The 19,609-nt window shown below is 32.6% G+C and overlaps 1 protein-coding gene across 2 annotated transcripts in view; it reads right to left on the reverse strand.

Moving 5' to 3' along the window:
* Positions 1 to 3,143: 3,143 nt before the first annotated feature.
* The window catches only part of LOC121113815 (uncharacterized), a 140,198-nt gene continuing 123,732 nt past the window's right edge, over positions 3,144 to 19,609 (reverse strand). Inside the window, exons 3-6 of one of the 2 annotated variants that reach the window (XM_040707690.2) lie at positions 18,482 to 18,803; positions 18,055 to 18,406; positions 7,549 to 8,110; positions 3,144 to 5,659 (exon numbers count right to left, since the gene is read on the reverse strand). In XM_040707690.2, the coding sequence (XP_040563624.1) occupies positions 3,449 to 5,659; positions 7,549 to 8,110; positions 18,055 to 18,406; positions 18,482 to 18,803 (3,447 nt within the window). In that variant the 3' untranslated portion in view covers positions 3,144 to 3,448. Of the gene's footprint in view, positions 5,660 to 7,548; positions 8,111 to 18,054; positions 18,804 to 19,609 lie in introns of both variants that reach the window. The other variant, XM_040707684.2, reaches the window with a different exon arrangement.

The following is a 19,609-nucleotide window of genomic DNA, read 5'->3' on the forward strand; positions in this document are numbered from 1 at the left end:
CACCTTTTGTACAAGGGGTTCACTTGTACAACCCGTGGAACAGAGTGTATCATAGGATATTAGAAGGGATTTCTTGATACTCAGGATAGCCGGTGTAATAGGGTTTGATTATCCTTGTTGAAAAGCAGTTAACTTTTGGAACACGTCTGCCGGGGTGAATTATAATATATTAGAAGGGGTCCTTGATAATCAGGATTGCGGTGGCAATAGGCTTTGGTCCTCTAATTGGTCAGCTGTCTACCTGCACTACCTGTTTGCTGAGGTATATTTTGCAAAGTAAAATTCATTATTTGGTAACAATTTCTAGTTTGATTGTCTAAATAAAATATAAATTTCAATGAAAATGCACTGAATCAGGGATGTCCAAACTTTTCATATACTGGGCTGGTATGCCACTTGAAATATCTATTCAAGCAAATGGATTGCAGAACCTATTAAGTTTAATTTCATTAAAAATGGCTAAATAAAACAAAATTATTAAGTTAAAATTTCAGGCCAAATCTAATTTTTCATGACGAAACTGATTGATAAAACCAATTTGGCAACCCTGTTAGAGTCTCCGAAAATACAAATTGAAGTCAAATATTTTTCAATGTTTATTAGCGTTCTACGCCTTTTTGATTTATTTGTCTACATTCCAAAAAGTATAGCAAAGTAAGATATTAAAACTTTTTACTCCCTTGCAAATATTATAAATGCTACTATAAAATTTGCATCACTATTCAAAGATGTACATATTAAACTTTATATTAAGCACCCATAAAATACTATCTAAATAGCAACTCAATCTAATTCATAAAAGAAACATATACTTACATTTTACATAATAAGAGAAGATGCAATATTGGAGTTTAGTTGAAAGTCTTACAGAAATACCTCGTGCTTTTAAGTCATTAAAAAAAGAAGAGATTGGTATCTTCAAAGAGTTGATTAAAAATAGGGGCAAATAGTACCTCAAATCAACCCCTTTTTATGTATATATATATACGTACTTACCTATGTATATGACGAACATACACGTGAAATGGCAGACAGAGCCTTTACATATTATTTACTTAGTTGAATTTACAGAATAAGTATAAAACAATTCCTTATTTGTATATAATAATTTTCATTCCTTCTCGGACTAGATTTTAATTTTTCATTCTTCGTCTATAAAAGGGATTTCATAAAAGACTTGTCTAAAAAAAGGAAGGGCCCTAACAGAGAGAAGTAAATTGAAAGGATTTATAAGAGACAATTATATTTATGTAGGCAAGTTAAAAACAATCATTTTTTGCATGTTACTGGGTCTCTAAAAAAAATCCTTAATTTTAACAATCAATATAATTATTAATTTGTCAAATAGCTGTTTGTAACACATACAAAGTGTTCATTAAAATGTAGAACCCACAGTACTCTACATATTGGGAGTTCAATGGAAAATGACAAGTTTGACCCAACTCAAGTGATTTATTGTAATCAAAATACAATAAGTACTTCAGTCACATGCCGTTTTTCGTGGTTTTATGTTTTGTTTTGCGCAAAAAACAAATTGACTTTTTGATACCCCTAGTCTGGTATAAGACTTTGCTGGAGGATATATTATCTGTGGCAAAGTATGTAGTCTTGGAACTCCGTGCTAATGCCACTAAGGAATTGGTTGAAAAATTGGATACTCAATTTCCAATAGAGTAACTGTAGGAACTACAAGAGTATTTTTGAGTAAAAGGCAACTTTAGTGTACGAACTTGGGAACGAATTAGTACGTTTATAGTTATTTCTTATGGGGACAATTGATTTGGAAGTCGACTTATTTTTGAACAAAGCAAGGTGAGACGGTTGGAAAGAACAGAAAAGATTCTAAATATTCTTAAGGCCAGCAAACATTCGGGCAAATTTTTGTTTTGTTGTTTTCTTATTATTTTTTATAGTTGATGCCACTCTGAATAACCAGAACAGCCGCTACGTCACAACATAACATCTAGACAATTCTTCAGCTACAGTGAGCTATATATTATCAAACAAAAAATCCAGTCGGAACCATAGTATTGGGTGTTGTGGAGTTTTCCATTCCATTTTTGTGGCGAGGAGGAAGTGGCACAATGCAAATGCTTACATCGAACTTCTGGATATGAAAGTACTACCTTGGTCCAGCGAAAAGTTCGGGGATAACTTTGTTTTCACTCCAGACAGAGCTCCATGTCATCACGCTCCCAAGACCCAGACCGTTCTGAGATACAACTTTCCGAGCTTTTTGGACTTCAATATGTAGCTGCCCTCCTTTTCAAACGTGAACACGATGGAAACGTCAGGAGGAGAGTGTGTGTGCTCCGGTAATCTTCCTAAAATTACTTAACGCAGACCAAATTGATGAATCTGTGCGTTATAAATGACAGTAATCATACTTTTTAATCATGTAAGCCCTACCTAACAAGGCTTTAAAAAGATGCAAACGAAACAAAGCAACCTTGTAAAAACAAGACAAACTTTTTAGGAAAACTGGTACATCTAATTATTTGTAAAATGTCGGATCGGAAAATAGTTTGATATCAGCAATGATTCAGGTAAAAATGTTCGGAACCAATGTTTTGTAACTAATTAAATCCAATGATTTTCTAGTAATGAAATGAGTACATTTCTTTGTTTCTTTTTAAAACCCTATTATTTTGTTTTCTTAAAAGTACATACAATGCGCTATATGATAAGAAACTCTTTTTATTTACAGTTTATCCTCACGTTACTTTTTCTTTCATCAAATACCGACTTTTAAAAGTATGTAATTGTATTATCCACAATAAGAAAAAAGAGTAGAGCTACTCTTTTACTTATAACTCCTCTTTATGCTATCTTATTTTATTGTAGTTTTATCTCTATGAAACTAAGCATTAGAATGTGCATACATCCTTCATTTAATTAATAGTGTCGTTCTGATCAAACACAAATCCGAGACTAAACAAATAACTTATCAATTAAATTATACCCCTTAAAAAAATGTCATATGTTGAATTGTCTATATTATGGTGAGTTATCCATGAATCATTGAAGGTCATGCCTTACGAATCAGGTTTTTTTCTCCCCCTTCAAATAATATTATTATTTCCTTATGTTAGTTATATGGGAACTAGAAGACTAATATGTTTAATAAAATAAAGCAACAATTGTTTAAAAATCTTGGCGAAAATAATAGAGAATCAATATATATTTTTAAAATACATAAAAAAGGATAAATTTATATATAATATATATTTCTGAAAAAAAATGGTATTTTTGTGTGGTTTTGTTTCAGTATACTCTAGGTATTTAAGTAAGAACAAGAATGAAAAAGTGTATAACATAAATAAGTATAATATTAAATATGATAAACGTGGGGGAGAATGAAAAAATGAAGAAGTTGTTGGCTGTTTGAAGAATAAATATACGTATAAATATATTATATGTAGTATGTATGTATGTATGTATTTTGTATCTAAAAGTCTGCACTTTGTGTAGAAAAGCCTGAAATGGAGGATGAAGAGCCTTTTCCATCCCCTCGGAATCCCAGAGAGGTAAATCTTCCCAAAGCACGAATGGCATGAGCTGCCTTTTGCCATTTTCGTCGCATGAGAAAGCTTTTAAGTTTCTCTGTGTTGATGGTTTTGACTGCTGCGGTTTTTTCAGCCCCTGGGGCTAGCCATGCATGCTGCAGACACTCATAAGCAGATAACCTCTCATTTTGATTCTTGACTAATAGATTTTTTATAAAGTCTTTAGATTCATCACTGATGTTATCAAATGCTTCGTCTTCAAAGTCATAACGGATCCCCGATATGTTTCCAAAGGTTTCTGCATCTGAATCTCCCATAAATGGACTTAGTCCTGATAGGAGTACGTAGCAAACGACACCCACACTCCACATGTCACTTGTAGTTGACACCGGCTCATAATTGATGACTTCTGGACTGACAAACTCGGGAGTTCCGAAAAGGATTCGGACTTCATCTGGAGGCTTGAGCTTGCGAGTTAATCCGAAATCAATTATTTTAATTTGATGTGACTTTTTGGATTTACATAGAATGTTCTCTGGCTTTAAGTCGAGATGAACGATTTCCTTAGAGTGCATGTAGCCTACGGCTGCACATATTTGCTTCATGAAGAGAACACAATCCCTCTCAGTGAGGGTAAAGTCATCCTGAACTACTTTTTCAAAAAGTTCGCCTCCACCGATATACTCCATCACCATGATTATTTCTTTTGGATTTTCATAGGCAGCTGCCAATTGAAGAAGTTTCGCATAATCCAAGGAATTCATTATCTCTATTTCATCTCGAACTTTTTGACGATCTTCTGAGCGTCGACATTTGACAAACTTGGCTGCTAATATCTCATTCGTTTCCTTATCTTTGACCTTGAAGACAACACCAAATCTACCTCTTCCTAATTCGTCGTAGACTCCATATTTCCGCTTAAAGACAGACCCTTCATCAAGGGCAACAATGCGATGTTCAAAAGGAGCTTCAAAGGAATCCAGATCCTCTTCTTCTTCCTCTTCACTCTCTGAACTCTCATCTTCGTCCTCATCTGGATCATTCTCTTGCTGACATCGAACAGGCTCTGAAGGAAGAGATGGCTCTGAGAAACCTTGAGCATTCTCACATCGAATTCGGAAAATGTATTCTCTGCCTGGGAGCAATTCCTTAAAAATATAGGATGTTGAGTTCATATCAGTCATGAGGATCTTCCAGTCCTCCGTTACAGGAGGCTCTGGATCCGCTGTGATGGGCCAACTTGACATTTCTACTCTATATCCTGTTACAATTGAACCCCCATCAAAAGTAGAGCCATACCATGCAAGAGTTAAACATCTGGAAGCAAAATCAATATCACTGACAAAAGGACGGCCTGCTGGAGGCTCTGGTGGTGTTGGCACACTGAGTGAGGCAGAAGTATTGTCTGAGCCTGAATCATTCGAAACGATGCATTCGTATTTTCCTCCATCTTCTCCACGAAGATCTTTGACCTGGAGGGTGGAAATACCATTACTGTAGAAAATGGATACCCTAGAATCTGTTTCCTGAGAAAGGGGTTTACCATTTTTGGACCAACCTACCCGTGGATCCGGATCTCCAAAATAATGCGATTGAAACTCCACAGCTTCACCAACCTTCTTAATTGCATCTTCAGGTCCTTTAATAATCGTTGCAGGGCAAGGAGTGGCAGAAAACCCTACTCCGCTATGGAAAGGATCACCTGTGATGGATGCAACAGCGTCATCAACACTTTCACATCGTCTGACTGTTTTTTCAGGCTTTGGTCGTTCAGACAAAACAATGCCATCTGATTCGGATCTTTTATTCACAGCCCGGAGGACATTCGAGATGGCAGACTTATTATTCTTGGGTTCCTGAGGAGGAGCATTAGAAGTTGTCGTTGGTGGTGAGGGTGGCAGTGGACTATTACCACCATGGGGTTGATTGGTGCCTTTGCTTTTATCGTTGTTATTACTTTTTTTGAGGGATGCAGAAAAGGACGAGGAACTTTTGCTGGCAAGAGGCTTCTTCTGGAGGAGAGATACTTTTTTGTTGTTTCCACTTGGGAGTTCTGATGGAGTTTCCACGTTTCTTGAGGGACCTTTGGCTTTGGGCACCGCTCCATATCCTGGTGATCTCTGATTGATGCTGCTGGAGGTTGTTGAAGGTATCTAATCAGAGTCCAAAAGAGAAAGAAAAAAAGCAAGCAGAAGATTAATCGTCTACAACTTTGAACAAAAAAGATAACATAATGTAACAAAAAAGTATACAAAAAAAAACACTCTACAATAAATCAATAAATCTTATTCATGTTTGTATATAGGTTCTCTAGTTTTGAAATGTTCTTCTATCCTGGAATCCGGAGTAGTTGTACCCTTATCTGTAATTGCTCTAGGCTTCTTATTACCCCAGTAATACATATTATGTTATATGTATAAATTCAACTACACTATCATCACTATAATGACTATGTGACGTCATGACAACCTCCCTCCATCATCATCATTATTATTACTATTATTATGATTACCTACTTTGTCCATTCCAATCAATAATAATAACTCTCTCTCTCTCTCTCTCCCAGTTTATTTATCTATCCTTTTCTACTATTATATTAATAAATCATCAAAACTTAAGCTATAATGGAGGTTTTCTACTATGTAGTTCTCTAAACATGGCTTAAGATTCCTTCAGAGAAAAAAAGGGGTTGTCTTTCTTATTATTATCATTATCCTTAATACAATTTATAACAAATAATTCAAAGTACACATACTATGTATGTACTTTGTAGGGAACAGAGTACGTTTATCATGTCCTCAACCAACACTCGTATATTTATTCGAAGGTAGAAAGAAAACGTGAAGGAATTCCCTCTCCACTCAATAACGTCAAATAAAATAATAATAAATTTCAAAATTTGTCATATCAAATAAATATTTGGTCCTAGCATAACATATTAAATTGTACTTGTACGTTTCTTTACATAGAAATGAATATGATGGAATGGCCTAGGAACACGAGTGGTCAGGGCCGATTTTAGCTAATGAGAGACCCTATGTAAAACAGATTGTGTGAGGCCTAATTTCCTTTTTGTTAGGAAAGGTCAAGACTTGCTTTATGCTTTTTTAGTAAACTTTAAAAAGATTTTTTCTCATAAATCTCGAACTAGCCTCTTTTTATTTTTGAATCCTTAATGGTCATGCAAATATCCTTGGCCCCCACCCTACAAAAATGGTGACAATAATTTACCTCAAAATCAATTTTTTTCACTTATATATTACATCATTAAAAAATTTAAACTCTTTTGATTCAGTACAGTCTAATGCTTTGCTAATGTATAGGTAAATACTGGAAATAATCAATTTAGAAATAGATTAATTCTAGTATTTACTAATGTTATTATGGGGTTATTTTTGTTTTCAAGATATTTATTATGTGGCAAAAGGAGGATTTAGTAAGGGTATCAAAAATATTATCTTAAAGAGTTACAATAAAAAAATTATTTTCTTATACATGGGTAATTTATGTAAAATCTTATCTTGTCAAGTTAAAAAAAAAATATTTATATGAGTTAATAAAAAAATATATATATTCGTCTTCAAAACTGACAATTAAGAGTTCTTAGCTTTTGATTACTATAGCTTATAGTAATAAAGTACTATGTACATTGAAGTTGTAAAAGAGTATTGTTCAAAATGAAAGTTTGTTTACTCTAATTGAAAAAAGAAATTATTTTCAAATGACATATCCTTCACAAAATAAAAATAAAGTAGTTATTTGTGTTTGAAGTTTGCAAAATCATATTTATTTGTTTCTATATAATTTGCAAAATTGAGCATTATAATTTCAATTTATTGATTTATTTTGGTTAAATATTAAAAATTGACAATAAGTTTGTATTGCATCGTTTGTCAACAACACATTGCGAAATAAACTATTGTAATATTTGCAAAAGTTATGTTTGGTTTTATACGGTGAAAGGAAAAAAAATTATATGGACCTGGACCCTCCATTACGAAAGCTACCCCTGTTGATATAATGAAAATAATTGGAAACATACACTTGGGGATTTCTTCTGAAGCGACGATGATGACGAGGGTAGTGACGCCTGGTGCACCTTTTTGCTCTCAATTCCTTTTTTTACAATCCCTGGAGCTACAGGGTGACTACATCGCTCATTCTCCTCTGCACTTTTCCTTCCTGTTCCCTCTTGTTTTTCCTTTAAACTAAGATCCGCATCCTCGTCTATATCCGGGGAGCGAAGACCTCCCTGACTGGAGCTCATGGAAGAACAGCTAGAGACTTTGGGGGAGGAAGGATCCTCTTCTTCAACTTCTTCGCCTTCTTCGTTAGATTTCACTCCAGCTCGAGTTTTAAAGTCTTCTCGTGTTTCAAAGCGCCGAACCATGGAGGCCACACTTAGCTGTTGGTTGTGATGTCGTGAAATTTTTCGCAGGATTTCTTTACTCACTTCCTCTATTTCTTCAGTTCCTGGAGGAGGCAGGGATGTGGGATCTATGGAGTTCGCAAGTTGAGAGGGATGGGGTCGATGATAGTTTTTTCGTGACATGATGGGGGAATTTGATGCCGAAGGCATTTTCTCTGAACAGTCCCTGGGTAATCTGAAAAATCAAGGTAAATATAGTAAACGTGTACAATATATAATATATAAGTACAAGAATATTTTTAAGATGGTCGACATAGTAATGATTTAATGTTTGGCTTATTTTAATGCAAAATGGCTCATTGATAAGTACATATTCTGAGGCATACTGTAGAGTTCAAATGCATACAACAATATTAAATACATGATAAAGTGCAATAAGACGTAGTAATTGTAACTTTTACAAGTTACTATCAGTAGAGAAAACGTAACTTGTACACAACATACAAAAAATAAATAATGGAATAGAATCATGTGTTCTAGGTATATGTTCAAACTACTCAATGGTCAAGAAACAGATACTCATCAATGACTTGTTTTGATTCTTTTTCTCTTTTTGGTTTGTGAAAGTTCTTTTAAAAAGAAGGAAAAAAATATCTCTGCTTTTATCATTACTTACTATACGTTTAAAGAATAAATAACGTTTGTTTTTTTCAATATACATATATTATACCAATATTATAAGTATGTATATAAAATAAACAAAACGATAATTTATCAATAATAATCAATATGAAGAATGAAAAAATAGAGAGAGATACGAACTCAGCTCTTCCCAACTGTATAATATGTACAATGGACTGGTTTTAAAGCTATCCAGTTTCCTCAGAATATAATTATTCGTTGAAAATACGCACTTTTTAGCTATCAAAGTATAGACTATATGCGTGCTATGTGTGATACATGAATATTTTATTTGCCATTTTTGTACAAAAAGTTATGATTTTGAGAAACAACTATTTAAAAACTTTTGAAAGATTTTTAATCAATCAAAAATGGTTATTCAGGATAAATTACTCTACTTTGATTCTTATACTGACTATTTTCAGGTAAAAATGCTAATTTTTTCTACAAATTATGAAATTTCAAATTGATCAATCTAAAATTAAATAATGAAATGTCCAAATAAATCTCTAAAAGTTGATTTTCTCAAGCGTCATATTTCTTCTTTTTTATGTTTTTATCCCTTCAACATAAAAAAAAAACAATTTTAGAACCAGTCTAATGTACTAGTTCTAATTAATACTAGGTATATTGTATATACCAAGAATAGATAGGCAGGTACCTCATACATATTTATTGAGTCGTTAAAAAAGTATAGGTACTATATACCAACATAGGAATGAATTACTAATCATCTCAGTATTTCAATAAGCAGTGTTTCACATGATGGGTTTTCTTACGTTATGAAGAAATGTATGAAAATACATACGTAAAAAAAACAGAAAGTTAATCGGCAATATGTTATTTGCAATAACTATTTGTGTTGAATCCTCCATTACTTCCTGCGGTAATTATCCACCCTAAAGACTATAATATTTTTTTATTAAATTTTTAATCAATGCAGAATCTATAACGTACTTTATGTATCCATTTTTTTTTTTTTTTTGGTATCATAATGGATTAGTTTTTTAGTTATCAGAAAATTAAATAATTATTTGTTGAGGTTTTGAATAATTTTTTAGTGTTTTTGCTATTTATTTACCTAAATTATTCATATGAAAAAAGAAAGACGTCTGATTTTCTATAGAACATAATAATTATTTATCGATTTAGAAATTAACTCTTTATAGATGTGGTTCCTAACTGAGGATCCTTGGTAGATTCCATAATTAATAAACAAAATATTTGGTCGATCATTTTTTTTTAATCATTTGACATAGACGTAACATTAATTGCTAATTAATTATTGTGGAAGGGAATGTAAACTCCAGTTTCACACTAATTGATTATCAAAAATGTCATCGAACTTTGCAGAAATGAAAAAGGTTAGGAATTACTTATCTAAAATTAATATAAAAAATTCAACTACTATGTATTTAAGATTATGTATTCAATGATATAAAAATTCATGGCAAAAAAATATTCAATTAATTCATATGTAACAACTTCTAATGTAAAATAACGCTAAAATATCCATAGAAAGTACTCGCAGTTATAGAGGGTTAATAATTGGACAAATTTCTTAATTAAATTTGTCAAATAAATCTCCCAAAATGGAGTCAAAGAGATATCAACTAGTTTTGTCATAATTTTGTACTTTTGATATTATTATAAAACACAATATCGAATATCCTTGAAAATGAAGAGAGAGAGAGAGGATAAGAAAAAAACCAGAACATGGTATTCTGAATGTACATTGCACAAAATATATATGTATATGTACCGGGTGGCCCATTGAAATCTGAACAATTATTTATTCATAATTAATTAAGGTTGTCATTGAAATTAGCTCATATAGTGATATATTAAAGCATAAACAATTAATTACAAAATAAAATAAACTTAAGCTCTTTACGTCTACGCTGTCAAAAAGTCCAAAATATTGTAGAGGAAGAAGGGTTCTGTCATAAAGGCCAAACTGGACCCGGGGAAGTTAAAGAAATGAGCACAGGACAATCCCCTGAAGTTCATGAGGAACTATGTAAGAGATATCTGGGTTTTATATCAAATTGTCCAGAAAGAACCTTGTGAGGGTGGAGAGGTTAATTTTGACACCAGCAATGAAAGAAACCCATATTGTTCGTTGCAAGACTCTTTTGTGTTCTTTGAAACGTTTTCTGTTTTTGTCACTTAGCCCCCCTCTCCCCTAGAGCTCTGATGCCAATCCCCATTACCACACCTTTTGGATGAATGTCGATGGAAGACCTGTAGTGTCGGTCATCCAAACACCGAGACCCTCAAAGCCACTGTCAGCCAGCGCTTGGACACTATGATAGAGGACTACATCCGTAGCGGATACCAGGCCTTCCACCATCGCCTAGAAGGCATCATTAATGATTAAGAGAGCTCAAACACACATATATATTCATAGAATTAATTTTGCTGAAATTCTTTTGTTAATTAATAAATTATATCTTGTTGAAGTGTCAATACAAAACGTTCAGATTTTAATGGATCACTCGGTAGATATTATGAAGGTACATGGAAAAATGCATCAAGTATTGATTCTATGGACAGTTTCGATGAAAATAAGCTAATAACGTATATGTACATAGGTAATACACTTCAAATACAGGTACCCCTATTAAAAAGATATATAAATAAATTCACTACTGGTAGTTGTTTTTTATACATAAGAAAATATACATATATCCATGACCTTAATATATACTGTATACATAAAATAATACACAATTTGCAAGAGTCATCCTAATTTGACATATTTGCAAACATATCCAATTGACATTAGTGAGGCTTTGATGGAGGGGGCGGGGGGGGAGGGGGTTTGGAGTATATTCAATCCCTGTCACAGCAATTTATCCCATAAGAAATAACTATATATAAAAACTTGAAGCGTCTCTCATGTTCCGGCCAGCTCGTATCTTAATTAAGAATCTTCATATGTCAAAGCAAACTTTTGTTTGGAATCAACTTCGGGTTTTTAAAAAAACAACCTTGTATTTTGGGCACGTGGCTCAAAGTAATACTGTCCTTATTAACAATAAGGAGGGATCTAACACCCCCAAAATTTTAACTTCCCATCCGATCCATATATAAATCTTGAGGATGTCTACAAATTAGACATAGACCTTCCGTTATAGAAGATTTTTTGCTAATTGACGTCGTCATAGATACTAATCCGTGACGTCATCATCATCTCCAGCATCCGAGATAATTGAAAATATATTTGCCAGCGACGTCAAATATATATTAACCCTCACCCATTTTAATAAGATTAGAAAAACTCTAATTAGGCTTAAATTATATAAAAATAATGACTAACGATACTCTTCTCATTAAAGATATTAGCTTAAACGATACCAAATGACATAATTCCATTGGGAAAATGATATAATTTACTATGAAATTTAAAGAAAATAATGCATGTTTAAGGGTCCTTACAAATTTGGAACGCTTTTTAAGGATTGATAACCGCACGGACTGATTTTAAGTTTCATATTAAGTACTGATACAACCATATTACAGAAAGTATGTAAGAGTCGTTTTTATTTTATAGATAGTTCGTTTAGCCCTTATTTACGCATTAGTCATATGGTCAAGAGTAAAAAAGGTGTATTACTAAAATAAAAAAATTGGATTCATGTATAATTATAACCAGTTTTTTGATGGTATTTCTTCTCCTTATTATTAATATGTTATCTACATCATTTACTAAGGATATTGGACGTAAAATCACATCAAATAAGTATATATAAACATAACCTTTCTTTTCATATATTATACATATATTAGGAATTTTTGGACAAATACAGGTAAAAAACTTTTTTGCGGTACTCTCCTAACTAATACGTACATTAGACTGTTCCGTTTTCGAGTTAATATTTTTCTTCCCACTCTACTAAGACTTTTTTTGGGTGGACAATCCAACAAATGACATGGTCAAAACTTGAGGATACTTATGCCATATGAAATTTAAATAAAATGAAAGTCATTTTTAAGCCTTTTCTCAATATGATGATGATATTAATCAAAATATATATTTTCTTATTTATCTGTAAAAAAATTGTAGGCCTTGTTTTTAATCACTTAATGAGTTAAAAATATGCTCAATGATTTGCAATGCTTTGTTGTATTAAAAAGTTATATTAAATTGTTGATAAAAGAAGAAATATTACTTTTGATAAAAGAGATAAACTGGTAATCCTTAAGCACATCTTAGACCCTTTTAATTATTAGAACTAGGGTGCACAACCTATTTTTTACTAATACATCCAATAATAAAATAGATAAAAAGTACAATTTTTGGCTGAAGATACATGAGATTCCCAAAATTCCCGCTTTTTTAAATATAAATGACATATACAAAATGGCCTCAGAGATATCAAACTTTACCTAAGTCAGTTTTTTGTTGTCCCAAGATCATTGCGGGGACATTAACTCAAAAACGGTACGGTTTGCTATACATAAAGAAAAATAATTAAGCTTACCATTTAGGCTATGGTATCTTGTTCCACACTATGTTTTTATCTATATATATAAATTAAACTACGTAAGGGGTACATTTTTTTTTGTCTTATTCCATTGACGATTAAAACATGACTAATAAGACTGCATAAATATTGACTTCCCCGTTCCTTTATAATAGTTATTTTTATTATTCTTTTGCAACATGATACCGTTCATTTGTACTATTATTAATATATTTATTACAGAATTAAGGGTACATGATACCTTTACAATTTACTTACTATATCTAAACAATCAAACTAATGTGCAAAAGTGAGCATGCCCAATGACAAAAGCTTTTAATACGATAAAGGCCAAAAAACTATCATTTTTATTTTTTTGAAGAAAAAAAATGATTTGATCTCAAATTGGCCACCATATTAATTTATAATTATTTGATCAAAAAGGTCCTTGCAAAAAAAATGATTTTTGATTGCATTGGAAGGAATGACTAATCAAAAGACTTTGATTAACATCAAATATCAATCCTTCGTTATATAGAGTATCAAGTTTCATAGATATATTGGTACATAAATATGACCAAATGATTTTAAACAATACAGTAATTACCAGAGGTGGGATTTGGACTGGAGACATGCCACTCAACTAGATTACACAATCAAAGAATAGACATGACCTCAATAGCTATTTTACACTGAATTCGAGAAAATCATCAACACTATGGACCATATATTATAGTTAAAGACATAAAATGAGTTCACTCGAGCTAAAACGGATTTTTTTTTTCTGAGGAAAGACTTGAGACTCTACTTGACATGCAGTAAAATGACTTTTTTCCACCTCAGGCAAATATCTCAAATGGTTCGGGTAATAAGTTCATTGGAATTACCAGTATGCTTTGGCTACGAACTAATAAATATGTGTCTTTTGTCAAAATAATCTGAAGCTGATTGTGATAAACTATGACAATTTTTAGAAACAAGGGTTCAAACTCTATGATGTTCAGTGTATTTCGATTTCAGGTTATTTTTTCTGTTAAATAGTGTTGTTAAATTTTTATGCATATTTGGCGAGTGTTATTTATACATATATATATGTACAAATGATTTTAGACAATAGACTTTCAGCTATGAAATGAGATATTTTTTGACACTTTCTTGAATAACTCTTTTCTTACAGCTATTAGCCTTTGAAGAGAAAAAACATTAATTTTCAAATTTAAACAGAAATAACTCGAGTTCTGAACCCAATAAAGAAATTAAAAAAGATTTTTGATATATTTTTTTAATTTGACTAGAAAAATAACGACAATACTGCAAAATTTATCCCTTTTTCTAAAGAGTCAGTATTAGAATTTGATTGAAAAAACCAAGACAATATTAGGAATCAAATGATCACAATCCATTAAGTTCAGCCTATTTTGTTCATGAGACATCTTTTTAAATACTTTTATTTAGATAGAAAATCCTATACAAAAACTATCAAACATTTTTCGGGTAAAATTACATTTATCGAATTATAATTAAAAGTAATAGATATTTTTTTGTTGAACAATGTGGAAGTTCGTAGCAATAAGTGCCCTTTGTCTGAAGAATTCGAGTCTCAAATAGTGAGAAAAATACGGCCATATTTGGAATCAAGGGCTAAAATTCTATAAAATTCAGTCTTTTACGATCTCAGGACCTTTTTTCAGTTGAATAGTGTAGTTAATTACTTTCATGGATAAATGGTGAATGTTTTTTATGGATAAATATGTACAAATGAGGTTAGAAAATGCATCAAATATCTTGAAGAGTCCGGGAAATTATTTCGGCGGAGTTATTGAGCTGTTTTAGACTGTCATAGATACAAACTAATAGTTAACTATAAGTTTACAGCACATTATTGTCTTTGTTTGCAGAATTTGAGTGTAACAGAGACAAAATAATACCCTATTTACAATAAAAGCAAAAACAATACAGCAAATACTCGCCCCCCTCTAAAAAAAAACTGGATAATTGGCCATTATAGGAAAAATGATATAATATTATAATTGTAATACTATAATGTATTGCTGTAAAATATATGTCTAGTTGTTACTATGGATAAGCATTCATAATTCCTATTAACTTATGTGTTTCTTCTTAAAGGGAAAATAACATATTATGTACATCTAAATCTAAAACAAAAAATGAACAAAAACACCCTGTAATTCATTAATCCTTAAGTCTCAATGACAAAACAAAGGATTTATACCCATTTAACCCGATAAGATAACTGAATTATGCCCTTATCATAGAGTAACATGTTATGCACAATGGTATTTTATGCTATATACTCGTACACAATTAATGCTATTTGATTCAACTGTTCGTAATTGATTTTTATTCCTGTTGTTACTCACAAAAGGACAATCTTTATTGAATGACTAAAAATACTCAGCCATTAAGATATGCAAAGTGTATATAGAGAAGAAAATAATTAAGTGGGATATGTATAAGCAGATAATTAAATTTGATATCTTTTGAACATTAAAATAATAGGTAGTGTTACGAGTAGTGAGTACATTTAATCAAGGATATGTGTCCTTGATCTGATCAAACATTCCTCAGAAACATCACAAAGACTTATCAAAAACACAAAGCACACACAAAAAAGCCGACAATGGCTGATAATTAATTATAATTAATTAATCTACAAGCGAATGGAAATGTGTAGCATAAAACGTATTTCTGGCTCGTCAACAAAAAACCAAGCTAGAAGGATTTTTCTCAAAATTGAGTCTGGGTTAGATTTGTATTTTTGAGAAATTTTAAGCCTCAATTTCTATCAGGATATTATTCTTCTTAATCCTTGGGAAGTCTGCAAATTGCAGTCAGCCCTCCCTTATTTATCTGGGATAGTTTAAACCCTAGGGAACAAATTATCTTTTGTTCCACCTTCAATATAAATTCGTAATTTCTCAAAAATTCATGAAAAATAAAGACTCAGTGTGTCTAGAGCTGAATCACTTATTTATACCAGGTGAAAACTTGAAACTTACACACATGGAAAGAAAAATGAAAATAGTTTGTCATTCTTTAATTATACTTTTAGCAAAAAACTTTATTAATATTTTTTGATAGATAGCCAATATCAAATTGATTTATTCTATATGGCCGCCATTCGCCTCACAGATGGCGACAAGCCTCTTACAAAAATAGTTGCAAGTATTACAAATAAGTTTGGGCCCTTGGCAACCCACTCCTCGTCGACGGAGGCCTTCATGACTTCAACATTGGGGTGACAGGTGTCCGATGTGCGACTGGGTTGACATCCGGACTGTATAGTGGCCACATTCACTTGTCCCAGAAAGTAATGTTGTTAGCTCAGAAGGTCTGAGTAATTTTCCCAGTGTGGTCAGGGCCCCATCTTGCTGAAAGACGACGTTGCTGTCGGGGAAATTTGCTTGGACCTAGGAGAGCAGGTTGACCTTAAAAACGTCCATGTACGTGGCTGCTCTGAGCCTGTTACCCTCCAGGAACCAGATCAGGGGCGTCCTTGAGAGCACTTCAATTAATGCTGGGGATTTTTCTGGAACTGTCCGTCCTTTCTATGACCTCGTTGTGGTCTAGCCTTTTCTTAACATGGTAGATCATCTTACGAGCCATTCTCGTCAGCCTCTATTGGAGTATGCCCCGCACAAAGGAGAATTGATGACATAAGCCTTGAATCTAGCTACGATGACATTTATCATCTGATTTAAAAAAATCAAACAGCAGCAGGTACTTAAGATACATGGCTACCTATACAGTTACAGACAGTTCTAATTTCCTCAAATAGAACCTCTCAAATCAATATAATACAAGTGTGTAAGTTTCAAGTTTTCAGCCAGTACATCATCTATCAATTTTTTGGGATAGTACTTCATTAGTTTCTGGGTTATTAACCAATTTTGGAATTAATCATCCAGATTTTAAATAATTTTTTGGACGTTCTTATTACTTATCTACCCCTAAGAAAAGTTACTGGTATACAATTATCCATTCCCTTCACTGATGCTCATAGTATCATATGTAACACATACTAAGAACTAATAAAGTTACACATTGTTCAAATATACGTTTGAAGTTGTGGGGGACTAAATTCCCTAGTGAAATACACACATCAGGATTTGAAGGGATGTTACAGGGGTGTTAATAATTACAAATTGATTGGTTTTATTTGAAAAGAGCCATTTTGGGGTCAAATTAAGTATCATGGATCAAACAAAGAATTAAAACAATATTTAGCATTCTAAGACATCTCAACTCATTCTAGAAATTTGAATAAAAAGTCTGCAAGTGACCAAAATGTGTGTATGAAATATAAGACTGGATGTACATACAATATATGACGATAAAAATATGATGGGAATTAATCCTTTTTAAGATTGTTTTTATAGTTACTCACACCACATATACTGAAACAATACATGAATAAAATTGGAACTTAATTAGAAATGAGTCATTTTTTCATGGAAAGGTTAAGCTGTCGAGTAGGTCGGGAATGAAGATGTTTCAAATGACATTTATTTTAATATATACTTTTATATTGAAAGGTTTGCTCATTGCAATAAAGTCATAAAAATATTTTTTCAGAGGTAGGAGATTTGGCAAATTAAATGGATAGGGGGGGGGGAAGCAATAATTTATGGAAATGATAATAAATCACATGGACAGCATTTTTTTTTTTTTTTCAACTCTTTCTCTCTCTTCCTAATAAATAAAAAAGGTCAAAAAAATTTAATGAATATGAAAATAGAGGGTAAAAGAACATAGTTGTACACTGGGAATGTACTTATGCACATATGTATGTACTCATAAACTAGGCTCCTCTGCCCCAGGTGAGCAATAAAAAATAATGTTCAAAAAGGGTTACTTTAGTCCTTTATACTCGTATTGTATAGATGGATGAATGTATGTACATCCCTTTTTACGTTTGACTTGAGTTTTCCTATGTTATAACATATCTATATCTACGTATGCATGTATTTATGTTGAGCGTCAGAATGAAAAGTAGTGCAGCCCTTACCTAAATTGCTCTTTGACAATGGCTCGTATGGGGATCGGGTTATTATTACCCATATTTCCTTTCCCCATGAATTTAGAGTTCTTTCTTCTGTCTGTTCGCTCAGCAGACTCTGATCGTGTATTATGAATATGATCCGGACGGACCATGATTCGTATGCTTGTCCGATATCTTAGTTTCACTGATGAATGCTGAGAGGATTCTGAGGGATAAAAGGAAGGATGAGGCACTTGTTTCAAAGTATAGTCATGCTGTTGATTTCTTGAGCTTGTTGTTAATTCTTGTCGAATGAGCAATAGGTCCGGAGTGGAATGTGTGCTGGGATGACTCTTGGATGTGGATGATAAACAATTAACTATGGAGGATTTAGAGCACTTGTTTAATAAAACCCGATCAGAGTTGTTAGTACTACTTTTATTAATATATTTACTGGATTTCAAGACACCTTCTTTCAGTCGAAGGAATAATAAAGACTGACTATTAGTAGTAGTAGAGGAAGACGGACCACCGCTCCTGGTACACGATGATGATGATGAAGGCGTTGTACGCGGAGGGGTAAATGGTTGAGCACCAACATCATATTTCCCCCCATCAATTGCGCGCCGTCTCTTAACTGGCGACGATGACGACGGGGGAGATGCGCCGACTATAAATCGATTTCGTACTTCAGAGACATGACCTTTAGGTATTATTCGTAGTAAATCTGGAAGACTTCCACAAAGGAGTAAATCACGGTTTGTATCGTTATTGTTCTGTAAAGAAAAATATACAACGTAAAATAGGTTTATAATACATATTATATTATTTGCATACAAATTTCCTTTAAATAATACATTGTATATATATCAACAACCTATTCCTGTCTGTCTTTAACTCCCCCCTTCCTCTAAATTATGATTCATTACCTCATCACATTTTACCCCATCTCTCTTTCTGATTTATTTAGGTATAATATTTACTATAACTCCATGTGTAGTACTAGAATCATAGTATGAATAAAAGCTTATAATTTGTTACATTCGAGTGTATGAGAAAATGTTTTGCTTTTCTTTCAAAACAATCATTTCAGAGCAGGCTGGATGTGAAGTAGACATTGGATAAATAATAATAGTTAAGTACCTATATATCTAATATATTGTTGTATTTAATTACATATGAAGAACGACTACACGGCACAAGAGACACATTTCCTTGAACTAATTCCACTTTTCATGAACTATGTATCAATTTGTTTTTAAGTTTCTTATATCTGTCAGAGCCTTCATCCCTCAAGGGGCATGTATAAAAACTGTTTGCAAGTAGGCACTCCCATCCCCCTCTCCTACATGTGTATATACTTTTCACATAACCCTTGCAGTCTTCCTTTTCCCTTATCAGTGTTCTGAACGGTGATTGGTTGTATCAGAATTAGCTCTTGTTAAGGCATGGATAGTTCACAAATGTTATTGAATAATACAACTCTGTAGTTGAGAAGATTTGGGCAATTACAAACTGAGTTTATGGTTTTATGTTTCTTTAATGTCATTTCAATTTTTTCAATGGATGTAACTCGAGAAGT

Source organism: Lepeophtheirus salmonis, chromosome 1 (assembly GCF_016086655.4).
Source record: "Lepeophtheirus salmonis chromosome 1, UVic_Lsal_1.4, whole genome shotgun sequence".
Lineage (NCBI taxonomy): Eukaryota > Metazoa > Arthropoda > Copepoda > Siphonostomatoida > Caligidae > Lepeophtheirus > Lepeophtheirus salmonis.